Genomic DNA, 14,099 nt, shown 5'->3' on the forward strand with positions numbered 1-14,099 from the left:
GGCCATTACCCCTTGTCCTATTCCTACACCCTCTTGAAAGAAGTCCCTCTCCAGCCTTTTTGTAGGCTCCCTTTAGGTATTGGAAGATGCTGTAAGGTCTCCCCAGAGCTTTCTCAAGGCTAAAACCCCAAATCAGTCTGTTGAAGACGTGATCCAGCCTTCTGATCATTTCTGTGGCCTTCCTCTGGACAAGGAGGTCCCCATGATCAGGTATTGATACACATTGATGAGATCCCCCTGAGCCATCTCTTCTGCAGCTGAACAGTCCTAGCTCTCTCAGCCCCTCCTCAAATGACAGATGTTCCATCTTTTCACCACCTTTGAACCCTTTTGCTGGACTTGTTCCAGTATGTGCATATCTCCTGCACGGGGGAGCTCGGAACTGGACCCAGAACTGTGAATGTGCCCTCACTTTCTTTGTCCTGCTGGTAATGCAGTGGTCTGCAACACGTCATTAGCATACTATATAACAAAAGGAATTAAATTAGGTCAATATTTGCAGACAAGGACTGTAGTGAGAAGCTTTCAGAAGTGCGTTCAACATTCTGCATTAGGAAGCACCTCTCAGCATGAAGCAGCTGAACAGGGCGCTGTGTTATTTCAAAGTTCATGTTACAAATGGTCGAAGGTCAGGCTGGATAAAAGTACTCTTTCCAACCCTGTCCCCCTGCATGACCACTGAATAATGGCATTAATAATCAAATTTTGTTGAATAACTCCTTGAAACCTGACAGAAGAGTTATCTCACCACCTCTCTGGGTAAGTTGTGCCAGTGGTACACTATCCTCCTCATAAAGATGAAAAAAATTTTCCCCACACTCCCCCCCCCACAAAAAAAGAAAAAGTAAGGGGAAAAAAAAGGTAAAATAAGACAGTGAAAACATCAAGGATTTTATACCTGGTCTAAAGGTGGAGAGTGAGTTTTACAACTTTGTGGCTTAGACACAGATAAAAATACAATATGCAGGATCTGGAAAATCCAGCTCAGAAATGAGGCTGCTAAATCCCAGATTTAAGCTTTACAAGGCAACTAGAACTGTCCAAGCAAAGATCCCTACCCGGTTCAGACTGAAGCAGAGAGAGAAAAATGGTACCATGGCATGGACACAGTGAGGATGTGGTAGAACATCTAAGGCATGGCAGCTGTGAGATCTGCTGCAGAAAGGACTCAGCACTGGAGTCCACTAAAACTGTGCAGTCTGTGTGGCTGACTAAAGCTGCACATTCTGTGATGAATACAGAAACCAAGGCAATGTCAAGAATTTGGGAGAAGATGGAGAGTTCTGTGGAGCACATCATGCAGGCCAGAGAGTATCAACACCACCAGAGTCTTCACAGCTTGGAGAAAAAGACCAACAATACCAGAAGAGAGAGAAAATCAGCAGAATGAATGCATACACTTCATTGCAGAGGTCATGCTGATTGGGATATTGGCCCCAAAGCAAAAGAAATGTTTTTTAAAAAAATATATTAGCACACAAGCCACAGTGTGGCTAAGAAAGCAGTTGTGTCAGTGGTTTCAGCTGGGATTTCACTGAGATGTGTTTACTGCTCATTGAAAAAAAAAATTTAAAAGAACAGGATGGAATCCTTTATCTTTATCTTTGCAAACTTTCGGGTAAGTAAGCAAGAATTAAGAGAATAAAGAGAATCCCATCACTTATTACTTAAGGACCATTAATTCTAGAGTCAGATCTGGGACATCACGTCACTGATCCTCACTAGAAGCCAGAGGTTTCTGATCTTTGAGGCAAAGCACGAGGAGAACTGAGAGGGTCTGGGTTACAGATAAACAAACATAAATTTAAAATAAGAACAAAAAACACAAAGGAGGCCTACAGAAAGACCACAGCAAGGTGGCAGCTCTGGGAGACTTGTTGAATTATGAACATTGGGGCTCAGCTATTTGCCTGTAATAGAGTTTATCATTCAAGGACCAAGCTAGGCCAGAAACAGAAGGCAGCTTAATTAACAGAAAGGGGCTAGTTAAAAATTGCCTCTGTGATACTAAGTACAAAAAGAAGCTATTCAAAACGTAAATATTTTCCCCACTGTTCTCATATATTGAGGTATAACAACATAGGAAAGTGCTGGCTTACAGATTTCAAGCAATACTGAAAATTGAGTATCAGTTGCTCAGACAGGGAAGGAGTCATTTATTTTTGTAGTACAGCGAATTCTCTGGCCTTAGACACAGCTAGTTATTTTAATTTATTAAATTTATTAAAATGCATTTACTTCAGTATAAGAATTTCAGACATGAGGCATTGCTGATCCTAACTGACTTGCCCAGTTAAGAAGACCAGATAAATAGTCTTCTTCACAGGTTGGGGTACACTCCCAGCTTCCCAATCTCTCTCATCACAGAATCCCTCTTCACTCATTTGCTGCCTGCCTGTGGAACTGAAAAAAATATTTCAAAGTTAAACCTAAATGCTACCAGGATCAGGCTTTCTCTTACCAAACACAACTGAGCAATTAAGTTCCACATATGCTGAAATCCTTGAAACTCCTTGGTGTAATAGACCATGACAGTTTCCTTATTGTTGTGAAAAGGGCAATAAACAATACAAGAGCAAATATATTTAATATGGGTCTTCAAATGACTTAGTGATTTTAAAACATGTCATTCAGCAATGCCTTCCAGACATCTCAGTGCATCACAACTCAAAACGGAGTATGGTGTAAGAACTCGCTACATGACAAACCCACATCTTTATCTAAAACTATATAAGGGATGCTCCATGCTTTTCACAACAGCCTGTATCAAATGGTGGTGATTTGTAATATAAACATCCATGTGTAAGTGGAAAAAAATGCCTCCAGACATATCAAAATCCTCATGGATTGCTCTTTTGTTTTGCAAGCAGTAATTAAAGAATCAGATTATCATATTTTAAATCCTTAGAATCTCTTCTGCTAGCCGATTTGAAAAATATTACCAGTAAACTGTAGGTATTGCAAGTTAATTGAGTAATTTATTCAGCTAAAAAGAGGAAAATGTTGGGATATTTTGGAAAACCATCATCCTTCAGGACAAATCATCAGATTCCTAGCAAAAATTTACCTGAGCTACAGTTACCAGCTTTAAATATTCAGCCAAAGAAATCTGCTGAATTTTTGTCTTTCCACCCATGTATTGAAATGTGGCTTTGTAATAATGAAAATAAAGTAGACAAGGGATGGTTGAACCATGGCCTTCCAACTCTCAGGAGAATGTCTGGACCACTTATAAGATACCAGTTTCTCCTTTAGTAGTGCTTTCCATTTGCAAGTGTTAGCAAATATTTCCTGAGCCAGTGTGAGAAAAATCACTTTCTTACCTAACAGATCACAGCTGAGCAGGCCTGGGATCCAGTGCCTGCTCCAGCACAAGTGACTGTTATACAAATAAACAGTCTTGGCCTGTGTGACCGGGGACATCAATCACCACGGCATTTCCCAATCCGGACAGCACCTACCTCTAATACTCATGATAAGGATTTGAACTATTTCAGGGCAAGAAGGAAACAAAATGGGACCTGCATCTCTCATAGCTGTCAAAGGGTGTCTCCGTTCCTAAATTTTGGGGTATAAGGCTTTCCAGAAATTTGAGTCAAATTTCATCCGAAGAGCTTTCAGGTGATAAAAACCTGCATGTGGTTAAAGCACTGACAACAGAAATTTGACCAGTGCTCAAATAAATTTTGTCTGCTTTCAACCACAATGTCTTACAATATACTACTACTTTAAGAGCACTGGAAGATTGATGGTTTCCAGATCTGTCTGTCTCTGGCTTTGACTCAGAGCATTGCTAGTGTGGGTCTGACTACACATCTCTTTCATTACTTCTCATTCCTCCCATGTAAATTTCCAATATTTATTCTAAGCAGTAGATCATAAGACTTGGAAACATGTGTTTATTATGAAATTAGGAGAAATGCCTGAATTCTGAAACTTGTGTATTACAAAAAACAAGGACAAACAAAGCACTTCAGAGAATGCCTTCAGAACAGATGTAACATCAGCCATTTGAAGCTGTGCAAATTTCTGTATAATACAATGAACAAAGGCATCTCAGAGCAGGGGAACCAAAATCATCTTAAAAATCTGATGACTAGTTTTGTAAAGATGTTAAATATTAACAGTAATAGGGTCTACCAGATCTTTATAGCAAAATAAGAAAACGTTCTGGAATAGTCCTATTTTGTTCAAAGCTCTCTGGAGTTCCTGCAGGATTTAGTCACTGAGGCAGAGAAAGTAACCCATTATAAAAGGCCAGAAGAAACTTAGTGGCTGGGTACAGTCTCAGTGTCTCGAGCAGGAGCTGTGGGAAAGACTGAGCTCGCCTTTCTCTTCATTAACAAGGCACAAGGCTGGTTTAGAGACAAGTCAAACTATCTGCATTGGGGTCACTGGGTTTGAGCTGACAGGAAAGCCCCTGTGAGTAGTTGTACTTGAGTTATTGAGTTTCCTATAGGAAACAATTCTGTCAGAGCAGAACTAGGCTAAGTGGAAACAGGCTAAGGTAAATGCATCTCCTGAAAACAGGAGAAAGCAAAGGTGCAAATGAAATGGAGATATATCTAAGGCTGGAGCCAGGAGCAGGTAGAGGCGTAGCTTTGAGGATGCATTTTTAGACAAAATCCAATTTTTTTATACGGTGTGTGAGCGAGAACCCACCTACTCATTATCTCTTCACATCACCAGAGAGCAGCTAGAACTTCTTTTACAGGCTTTAAAACTACCAAATGCTCTTAGGTGTGACCTGAGAAGAGAGTCAGTGAAGAGTGCGTTACATTACAATTATGAATTGTAAGCTGAGACCAAAATGGGTAACCCAAGGTTTACTTCTGCATCTAGACTAAAGTGGATTAGGAATGTACCTAAATTGTCCAAAGTGAGTGGTCCCAGGTCAAAATATGGACCTTGGAAACTTTTGGTATATGTTTCGGAACAAAACCTGAGTGGATGTGGTTTGGATAGACAATATAGAAGATAACATTACATCTCTAAATCTTCAGGGACAAGTGCTGGAGAAGAAGAAATGTATATGCAAATTCTCTCAGGAAAATACACTTATTTCATGAAACATACAGAAAGGGCAGCTAAAATGACTGATATGCCTGGGAGCTTTGGTTTCACCCTCCTAATACATTAAGCAGCTAAACAAAGCATGGTAGAACTCAATAATTATTTTTTGCTTGAGTTCACCATCTTGCTTCTGCACTTTGTTTTCCTAATTACTATTCGTGATAAAAAAAAAAAAACAGAAACCAAAGCAAATCCACACTAAGATCCAAAGCTCTTAATTCTCTCAAGTATATTTGTAACAAAAGGGTGCTTTTAGCAGCCATCAGAGAGCACAGTGAATTTCAAACAGGAAAATCCATATCTGATGGATTTCATCTACCCAGCTGAGTAATGTTAAGTATTCACTGCCCATGAACATGTGATTTTAATCTCACTGAAATATATGAGGCATGCACTAAGGAGAACATGCCGTAGTTTCAACATATATTGCTGAGGACAGGCTTGCACTGACCTCTGCGGAAGGACCGTGTGTGGTCAGTGCAGCAGTGGGAATGACCATCCAGGTTTCATTTTCCTGAGCATTGCACTGTATTAAATGTGTATCTGAAACCTAAGATGATTGGTGTTCATGTTGTAGGTAAAACTAAATGTCTCCACAACTAATTAATTGTGGAATTTGAATAAAAAATGTTGGCTTAGATCTCTGCTTATGAGCACAGTTTCTTGGTTTAGCTTCCAAACACATTTTTCTGGAGACCTTTACAAAATTTTTTAGGTTTGATTACAATTCTATGTGCTGTTATATGTGCAATTGTGCACACATAGCTGTATAATGTGCATAGTTATTAATTTAATTAACATCCACAGTTCTGAGTCATCAATTTAACTTTTTCTAAGGATTAAAAGAACAGCAACCCATACTGATTTTCCAACCAATCAAAAAAAGACAAATCACTCTTCAGGCGAATCAGGAGTCTTGACTTAAGCTTACCTGGACTTGGATCCTTGCCAGTCTTTTAAAATTACCTTTCAAGAAATATCCCAAAAGCCTACAGAAATGTCTCTGAACTTTAGATACAGCGTCTGACAGGAAATGGTAATGTTATTTAATTACAAATTTAACTCTGAATGTTTCGGTGGGGAAAAACTGGAAAGTTTAGCTCTCCGAAAGTAGTATTCAAATTCAAAGCTTGTGGGTGGAGTTGGGGTGTGAAGGTGCATAAATAGGCAGTAGGAGCAGCAGCATTCACGCTGAAACCAGGAACACCTTCGCATCCTGGCAGGCGTCTGGGAGAGTAAACAAGGTAAGGCACTGCACACTCCCTGCTTCAGAAGGGGGAGCCGTGAGCCAGAGCTACCTGGGGATGGGGAATCTGATCAGTGGAAAGAAAAGACTGCAGCAAAGCAGGCACAGTCCAGCACGGCTTGCTATGAAGGAAAACATCTAGAGAAATACTGGCTTTGCAGGTTAAAAAAACAGGAGAAGAGGGGTTATTTTGGAAAGCTTTTCAAAAGTGCACATAGTCTTCCAGAGGCACCGTTTTTAAGGAACAGGTTTAATGTTCCTCTGTCTTTGCTTTCTGCATGCTGCCTCCGCAACAGCCTAAAATGTGCCTGATCTTCAGTTTCCTGGTTGTCCCATCCCATTTTATTTTATTTTATTTTATTTTTAAAGAAGCATTACTGCCGCCATACAGCTCTAGCCAAAACAATTCTTGAAGCAACCCTGACAATCCACAGAGTTTAATTGAACTTCATGCAATTTTCTTCCTTGCCAAGGAGACTTTTCTTAGGGCAGAAAAGCAGTCTGCTGCAAAAGTTGTATTTCATACCCTTGAAACAGGGACTCTATGGATGTTTGAGCTCTACTGGACACACCAGTAGCAAAGAGCACTGTATTGCTCATGGAAACTCAGCTAATGTCTCCTCCTGCAGTTCCTATCTGGAAAAACACTTCTGTTTCCCTGGAGTTTAGTTTTCATTGTCTGACCTTTAAAATCAACCAGACTATTGTGGTGGGGGGTTTTTTGTAGGCTTGTTTTTTCTTTTTTCTTGGGTTGCTTTTGTTTTGGTCTGGTTTTGGTTCTTTTATGAATCTTTTCAATGTTCTGTACTGATTTTAGAATATCTTAAATTTGCTTTTTGTACCCATTATATTGTTTCTAGGAGGAAACATAATGAGAAAACATAGGGTCATGTTGCTGAAGTACTTTTCCCCTTCATAGAAACAACTCAGCTGAAATGCTGAGGAGCTTTCCATCAGATGTGTCTGGTCTCCATGCCCTAGTCTGGCTCAGGAAAAGCTCTCTGCTTTGTGCTGCTTCCACCCTCAAACTCCATTTCAGTTCTCGCTCTGTCACACAGCAACTCCTCTCCACTCTTTTTATTATAGATTCTGCTGGGTTTGACGATTAAATGATATTTTTAAGGGAAAAGACAGGATTGGAAGCTTCAACAACACCATTAAGCTGTGTCTATGCTAATGTTCACTGTAAAGCCTAGCTTAACATTCTAACTTCTCATTTGGGTTGCTCCCACAGCAAAATGGGGGAAGAGCTGAGACAAATTAATTTTTCAGCACCTGCTGCTGAGTTACTCTAGCACTGGGAGATCAAGGTAGAACAGTGAACTTATTAGGACTTGCAAGGACCTTTGGAACTGCCGTAACTCAAGTTATTTTACTGAGCATATTCAATATATGTAAAAAGAAGAGAGAGAAACTAACAAACATGAACATCCTAAAAGGGCCACAGCACAACGGCACAAACAGGGGAGTGGGAAGCAGCCGGGTCCTTCAGGGCGGTTCGCTAGGCAAACCTCACGCTCCCGTGCCCCCAAGCCCAGGCCCCTGCCTGGAGCTGTTCCTTTCAGCCCTGACTCACCCCGCCGCATATTTGTGACTTGACCTGCTGCTTTACCTACCCTGCCCTTATCTGCTGCGTGCCTCACCGCAGCACCACAATGACGGGGAGTTTCTCTCACCTGTTCCAGGAGCAGCCATGGAGAAGAGTTACGTGTCCATGTTTTTGCTGCTCATTGTCATCTCCTGTGCTCTGGCAAAGGATGCAGGCAAGAAGGATACAAAGGACACTACTGTTAAGCCAAAACTGCCTCAGACACTCTCCAGAGGTAAAAAACAAATAACTGAACCACCTCCCCACCAATTTTTTTTTAAAAGTGCAATATTGTGAATATTTCAGCTACTATGCTGTTTTAAAAAATTCATTTTCTTGCAACTCATTCTGCAAAACCTTTTCTAGTATTTCCTAGCACCCTCTCCTCCTTCATTCCTGATTTAAAGCCCTCTGGCAGCGGGTTTGTTCCAAGCCCCTCCTGGCAGAGGTGGGCAGGGGCAGGGCTCAGACCCGGGGTCCCCGGCCCCGCCTGTAGGGCGCTGTCTGAGGGTGTGTGTGTCCCCTGTCCCTCCCGCAGGATGGGGGGACCAGCTCATCTGGACGCAGACCTACGAGGAGGCGCTTTTCCGGGCAAAGCACAGGTACCCGCCCCGCCCCACAGCGCTCACCCTGAGCCCCACAGTGTCCACCCTGAGTCCCCCGTGCCTCCCCCGGTCCTAACGAGGGCTCTTCTTTTCCAGCCAGAAACCCCTGATGATTATCCACCACTTGGAAGACTGCCCACACAGCCAAGGTAATCCTTTTGCACTGGGGAAAAAACCCCCAAATATCTAAAATCAGCCACTGTTCTGATTAAACCTTAGTGAAGTACTAGCCTGCATGAGCATGGGGAGTGTTCTTCAAGTTACTGTACCACGAAGGTGTTTTCCAATGTGTAGGAATAAAATAAAAATGGTAACTCAGTATTGCATGATATAGAATAGATAGAGAAATGAGCACAGGTCAGTAGGGTTTGACCTCTGACAGATCAGCAAAACCAACAGCAAGACTAGTAGTGAGAAATAATTTGTTGGAAAGGACATATTCAGCTCTCAATATTATCAGTGATTGAGACTGAATCCAGCCAGGGACTAAATCAACCCAGGCTGAAACTGAGATCTTGCAGGATTTCTGGTAACTGGGACTGCTCTTTTCCCAGGGTCTTTGAATTTATCTGAGGGCCCTCCTTCCTGCAAGTCAATCCACATGGCAAGACCTTTGCATCCATCCATAGCTCCAGTAACTCCAGAAGGGTCTTTGTACAAGCATTTAAACCCTTCCAAACACTTCAGTCTGAAGCCCTACATGCTGTATTATCGAGTGCCTTAAGAACTGGGGCCAGAAACCACAATAGGAGAACAGGAGGTTTGAAGGGTCAGATGCTCAAATTCAAACCTAAGCAAACAAATTTGAGAGCCAACTGCACTGTCTGAAGGAAGATGGGACATTTTGCACTATTATAATTACTCTTTAATGCAGAATATAAATGAGTGGATCATGTTCCAGTGGAATTAACTCAAAATCTTTGTTTGCTGCAGTTGTAAACTGGAAAATCTCATTTTGTTTCATCAGCTTGTTTCAATTTATTTTTGGAGGACAATATACTTCAGGGGCATCTTTTCAATTTTCTTTCCCATTTATTTCTACTCTAGCCCTCAAGAAGGTCTTTGCTGAACACAAAGATATACAGAAACTGGCTGAAAAGTTCATTCTCCTGAACCTTGTGGTAAGTTCCCCAGTTACACTTAATGAAATGAAAGAGACAAAGTTCTGCTTTTAGTTACGGTTTTTCTAACTTAATAGCTAGGGTTGGCTAGGAAAATGGCCACTGCTGAAGCATAAAAGATTTGATAGTAGGTCTTTTTCATTTGTAGCTATCATAAACTCAAAATGTGAGGGAATGTAAAGTTCAATAATAACATGAATGTTTGTTACCAATTTGCAATTCCAGCTGTTAAAAAACTGCATCCCAGTGAATTTCTTAAACTGCAAGAAGTATTATTTGAGCTGGATTTCATAACCCAAAGTACAGTGAAGGAAAAACTATTTATGTAACATGCCCTCCTTGACTAGGAACCTTCTCTGTTTTCTTTAAGTATGAAACCACAGACAAGAATCTTGCACCTGATGGCCAGTATGTCCCTCGGGTTTTGTTCATAGGTGAGTACCTCAAGCATCAAAGATGATCTCAGAACAGAGCCCCTGCTGTACCATGCCTCTCAAATCCTCAGGCTGATTAACAGGAATTTATTCCACAAGAAATACAAAGGTTCTAGTTGGTTTTGTGAATCAAATATTGAATCAATCCCAGCCACCTTCACAGGTCCAGCATTCCTCTCAATGGCAAGATGCCACAGTCGCTGGAATGGGTAGCTCATCCCGTTCCTAATAAACCCGCAAACACAACACTTAAAACTGAAATGTCAGTAACCCTAGAACAATCTCTTAGTCAGCAGAAGCAGACATGTCTCACAGAAACACTTAGGAAGCAAGCAAGAGTACAGAAAGGTTTATTTCTTTTTATTTCCTTCCGCTTGAAGATTAACCTCTACAAATTTTCTCACCCTTTTTTCCCCAGACCCTTCCCTGACTGTGAGAGCAGATATTACTGGAAGATACTCAAACCGTCTCTATGCATATGAGCCCTCTGACATTTCACTGTGTAAGTAGAGTGTTCTGACACATTCTGAAAATATTCTGAAAGCAGTCACATTTTTCATGTGATAAGGAATAACACCAGGCATTACAGATTCTCACAATCCGTACTTGCTGAAAGACATTTAACCAGGATTAAAATTAAACAAGATGCTAGACTTAAACTCAGTGAGATGAAGAAAATTATGGCAGAGCCCTGGAGCCTTAAGCATCCATCTGTTTTAAAAGCAAGCGTACATCAGTAGGAACTTGCATAATTCAGCAGTGCTCACTGCAAGCAACGGTGAGAACCCTCACACACGAGTTCTAACAGGCCAGGTCAGGAAACCTTCTGGGAGCAGGGAAAGATGCTTGCTACAGCCCTCCCTCCCTGCTGCACAGCTCCAGTCTCTGCCCATGCATTTGCATTAATGAAAGTTTTCACCAGTCAAAATTAAACCATGACATTCACAAGTTGCTTGGAAGAGTAAGTGCATCTGAATCCCTATAGCAATAGGCATGTGATTAAAAGCTTTAATAGTAATGACGTTATCTCTGCAGCATTTTTGGTTGCTGGCAGAGGAAGTTGCAGCAAAAATAACATGCATGAATATTTCATTTCTAGTGTATTCAAATATGCAGAAGGCACTGAAGCTCCTGAAGACTGAACTGTAAGGAGAACTGAAGAAGACTGAACTGAAGAAGAAAGCCCTTACATATTATGAAGTCTTATCTTCCATCTCTTCTCTACACCTTGATACTGGTGAAGAGACTATTTAGAGTGATATTTAGTGATGTGTAGTGATGGTTTCTATACATAAACACTACAGTTTTACATTAGCACTTTTGTACTGGGCAGCATTTTTAAAAGCTGGAGGCTTTTATTTTAAGGCGTACAGAAGAATACTGTATGATTCAACTGTAAAAATGATTTTTTTAAAAATAAATCCGTTTCAAGTGTTTACATACAAAACACTGCTGTGTTTTCTGTTTTTTTCTTTATCTTCATCTACCATTATTAGAAATAGTAAAATCACTGTGTTGCTTGAGACCACAGCTTGCATTTTACGTTCCAGCACTTTGGAAGGAAAAGGGCTGTTGTGGATCAATACCAGCCAGGAATCCAACTCCACACAGCCACTCACTCCACTCCAGTGGGATGGGAGAGAGAATCAGAAGAGTGAGAAAACTCATGGGTTCGGACAAAGACAGTTTAATAGGTAAAGCAAAAGCTGTGTGCACAAGCAGAGCGAAACACAGGATTAATTCACTGCTTCCCATAGGCAGGCAGGTGTTCAGCTGTCTCCAGAAGAGCAGGGCCCCGTAACACGTAATGGTGACTTGCGAAGATAAACACCATCACTCTAAACATGTCTCCCAGTTTGCATGGTGAATATGGCCTATCCCCTTACTCAGCTGGAGTCAGCTGTCTCAGCTCTGTCCCCTCGCGACTTCTCCTGCAGCCCAGGTCTACTTGCTGACAGGGCAGTGTAAGGCAGCAGCAGCGACCTCTTCTCTGTGTGTCAGCAATCACAGAAAACAACCTTGTGTTATCAGCACCGTTGTGGCTGTAAATCCAAAGCACAGCACCACACAAAGCTACTGTGAAGAGAATCAACTTCACCCAGCCAAATCCAGTAGAGGAAAGCAGCTTTTTATCTCCAGTTTCAGCAGCTAGCTAAGCTATTACTCACCCTACTTTATCTCAAATTATTTTCTAGTTGCACCAGCCTATGTGGAGCTTTCATTATCAGCCCTTTCTTTACAGCTAACAAGAAGTGCAAATCTTTCACAGAAAATACTTAGACTAGAGAATGGGGCTGTTTGCATATGGGGCTTGTTTTTCTTTTGACCTGGCTGCATTCTGAAGTGATTTAAGATGTAACTGCTTCCCTTAAAGGGTCCCTGCTTACACCAGATTTCAGTAAAGCCCTGAGATGATTAATAAAGTGATACCACACTGACTATGTGGCTGGTTTCATGACTGTGTTACAGCTTATAATTATTTACAAGCCCAAAAGGGACAATAGAAGTCAGAACTAAAATAAATGCTGCAGATGAACACCATGAGAGTAGACACTACCTACAGACTTACACGAAAAGGAGACTTTCCATCCCCAAGTATCTGCTGTCTCTGAACTCAGCAGCAGCATCAGTGAGACACACTTCGACCAGGACCATGCCTTCATTATTTTCTCAGCTCTTTGGCAATGACAGTATTCTTACCACTTCTATTACCATTACTGCCACTACCAGTCATGATGAGGACTACAAAAGAGGAAAACACTTGGGAGGGCAGGACAGGCGAGAGAAGCAAGGGTTTCAGCTCAAGGGAATCTCTCAGCAACATGAGAAGGAAGGTACTTGTTAATATATCTTTGGCAAGCTATGTGAACCCTACCTACCAGAAGACCTCAAGAGGTACCTGGAAAGGGTCCCAGACATGCAATTCAGCATTCTTTCAGCACTTCAGTAAGATGTTACTCTCTACTGTAGCATCCAGAAGATAAGAGGAAAAAGAGATGCAGTGGGGGGCAGAAATATTCTCTAGAACCATGTATCGGTTACAAAAAGCAAACAGTGTGGTCACATCACTTAGCAGAGGGACAGCACAGAGGGACGCTGGAGCAGCTGGTCATCAGAATCATCTTTATCTACTCAACCCAAAGTACACTTGCTAGAGCTCTGTATGTGACATAAAACAAAGGCTGCCTGTGCCATCATGCTTTACAAAGCTGTTTTTATAACACTATTGAAGTAGCTTCGTTTTCTTAAGCAGATGTACTGATGCTATGTATAACATCCAGTAAATGGATATAAAGTGTAACTACAAGGGTCTACTAATCTACATGCCTAGATGCAAATACCCAAGTTAGTCCAGTCTGCAAGTATCAAGAAATTAGCTTCTGAAACTGAAAAAAACTAATTTTTTTTTGCACTCAAGGCTATGCTTTTCTTGTTTTCACCTTAACTAAATTTTCAAGAATCTTAATACATAAACGGTCAACTTAATCCTGCTCTTTTAATCCTTTCCTCTAAATGAAGATTTTTTCTAGGTTTATGGAGGCACCAAGCCAAGCTGAGATACTAAGAAAGTCTCTTTCGATTTCTTTGGAAAACCTGGGAAATCATTGCTGAACTACATATGATCGTTAGATAACCTGAAGTACACAGGATGGATATGGGGATTTCAAGAATTCCACTAGCATTCAGTCAGTCTTCTAAACAATTAGGTCTAAAAATAATAACGCAAGTTAAGAGCACTAACACATTCCTATTCACTTGTCAGCTATAGCTTTTAAGGTACATTTTTACAGATATCACTTCAAGTCATACATACAAGCTTTCCCTAATAATTACTTTCATGTGAAAGGTGGCAGATACTGTGCAGTAGTATCAGGATCTTAGTCAATATCTGGATTCACTTTCTCACGTTGATGGAGAAAAATTGGATTTTATTGTTTTATAGCCAATTATTTTTATATGATAAAAACGTGTATGTGTTTTGAAGAAAGACATCTTTCTACATTTTTGCAGAATAACCAACTTGAAGAAAGC

The 14,099-nt window shown here is 41.0% G+C and overlaps 1 protein-coding gene across 1 annotated transcript; it reads left to right on the forward strand.

Moving 5' to 3' along the window:
* The first annotated feature begins 6,225 nt into the window (after window positions 1–6,225).
* On the forward strand, window positions 6,226–11,518 carry AGR2 (anterior gradient 2, protein disulphide isomerase family member). Its single transcript, XM_048304235.1, has 8 exons — window positions 6,226–6,317; window positions 8,005–8,142; window positions 8,446–8,509; window positions 8,609–8,661; window positions 9,560–9,633; window positions 10,004–10,067; window positions 10,486–10,569; window positions 11,167–11,518. The coding sequence occupies exons 2-8, from the start codon at window positions 8,013–8,015 to the stop codon at window positions 11,214–11,216; spliced, it is 519 nt and encodes a 172-aa protein (XP_048160192.1). The 5' UTR covers window positions 6,226–6,317; window positions 8,005–8,012; the 3' UTR covers window positions 11,217–11,518.
* Window positions 11,519–14,099: the final 2,581 nt, after the last annotated feature.

The sequence above is a fragment of the Corvus hawaiiensis genome, chromosome 1, assembly GCF_020740725.1.
Source record: "Corvus hawaiiensis isolate bCorHaw1 chromosome 1, bCorHaw1.pri.cur, whole genome shotgun sequence".
NCBI classification, from domain to species: Eukaryota; Metazoa; Chordata; class Aves; order Passeriformes; family Corvidae; genus Corvus; species Corvus hawaiiensis.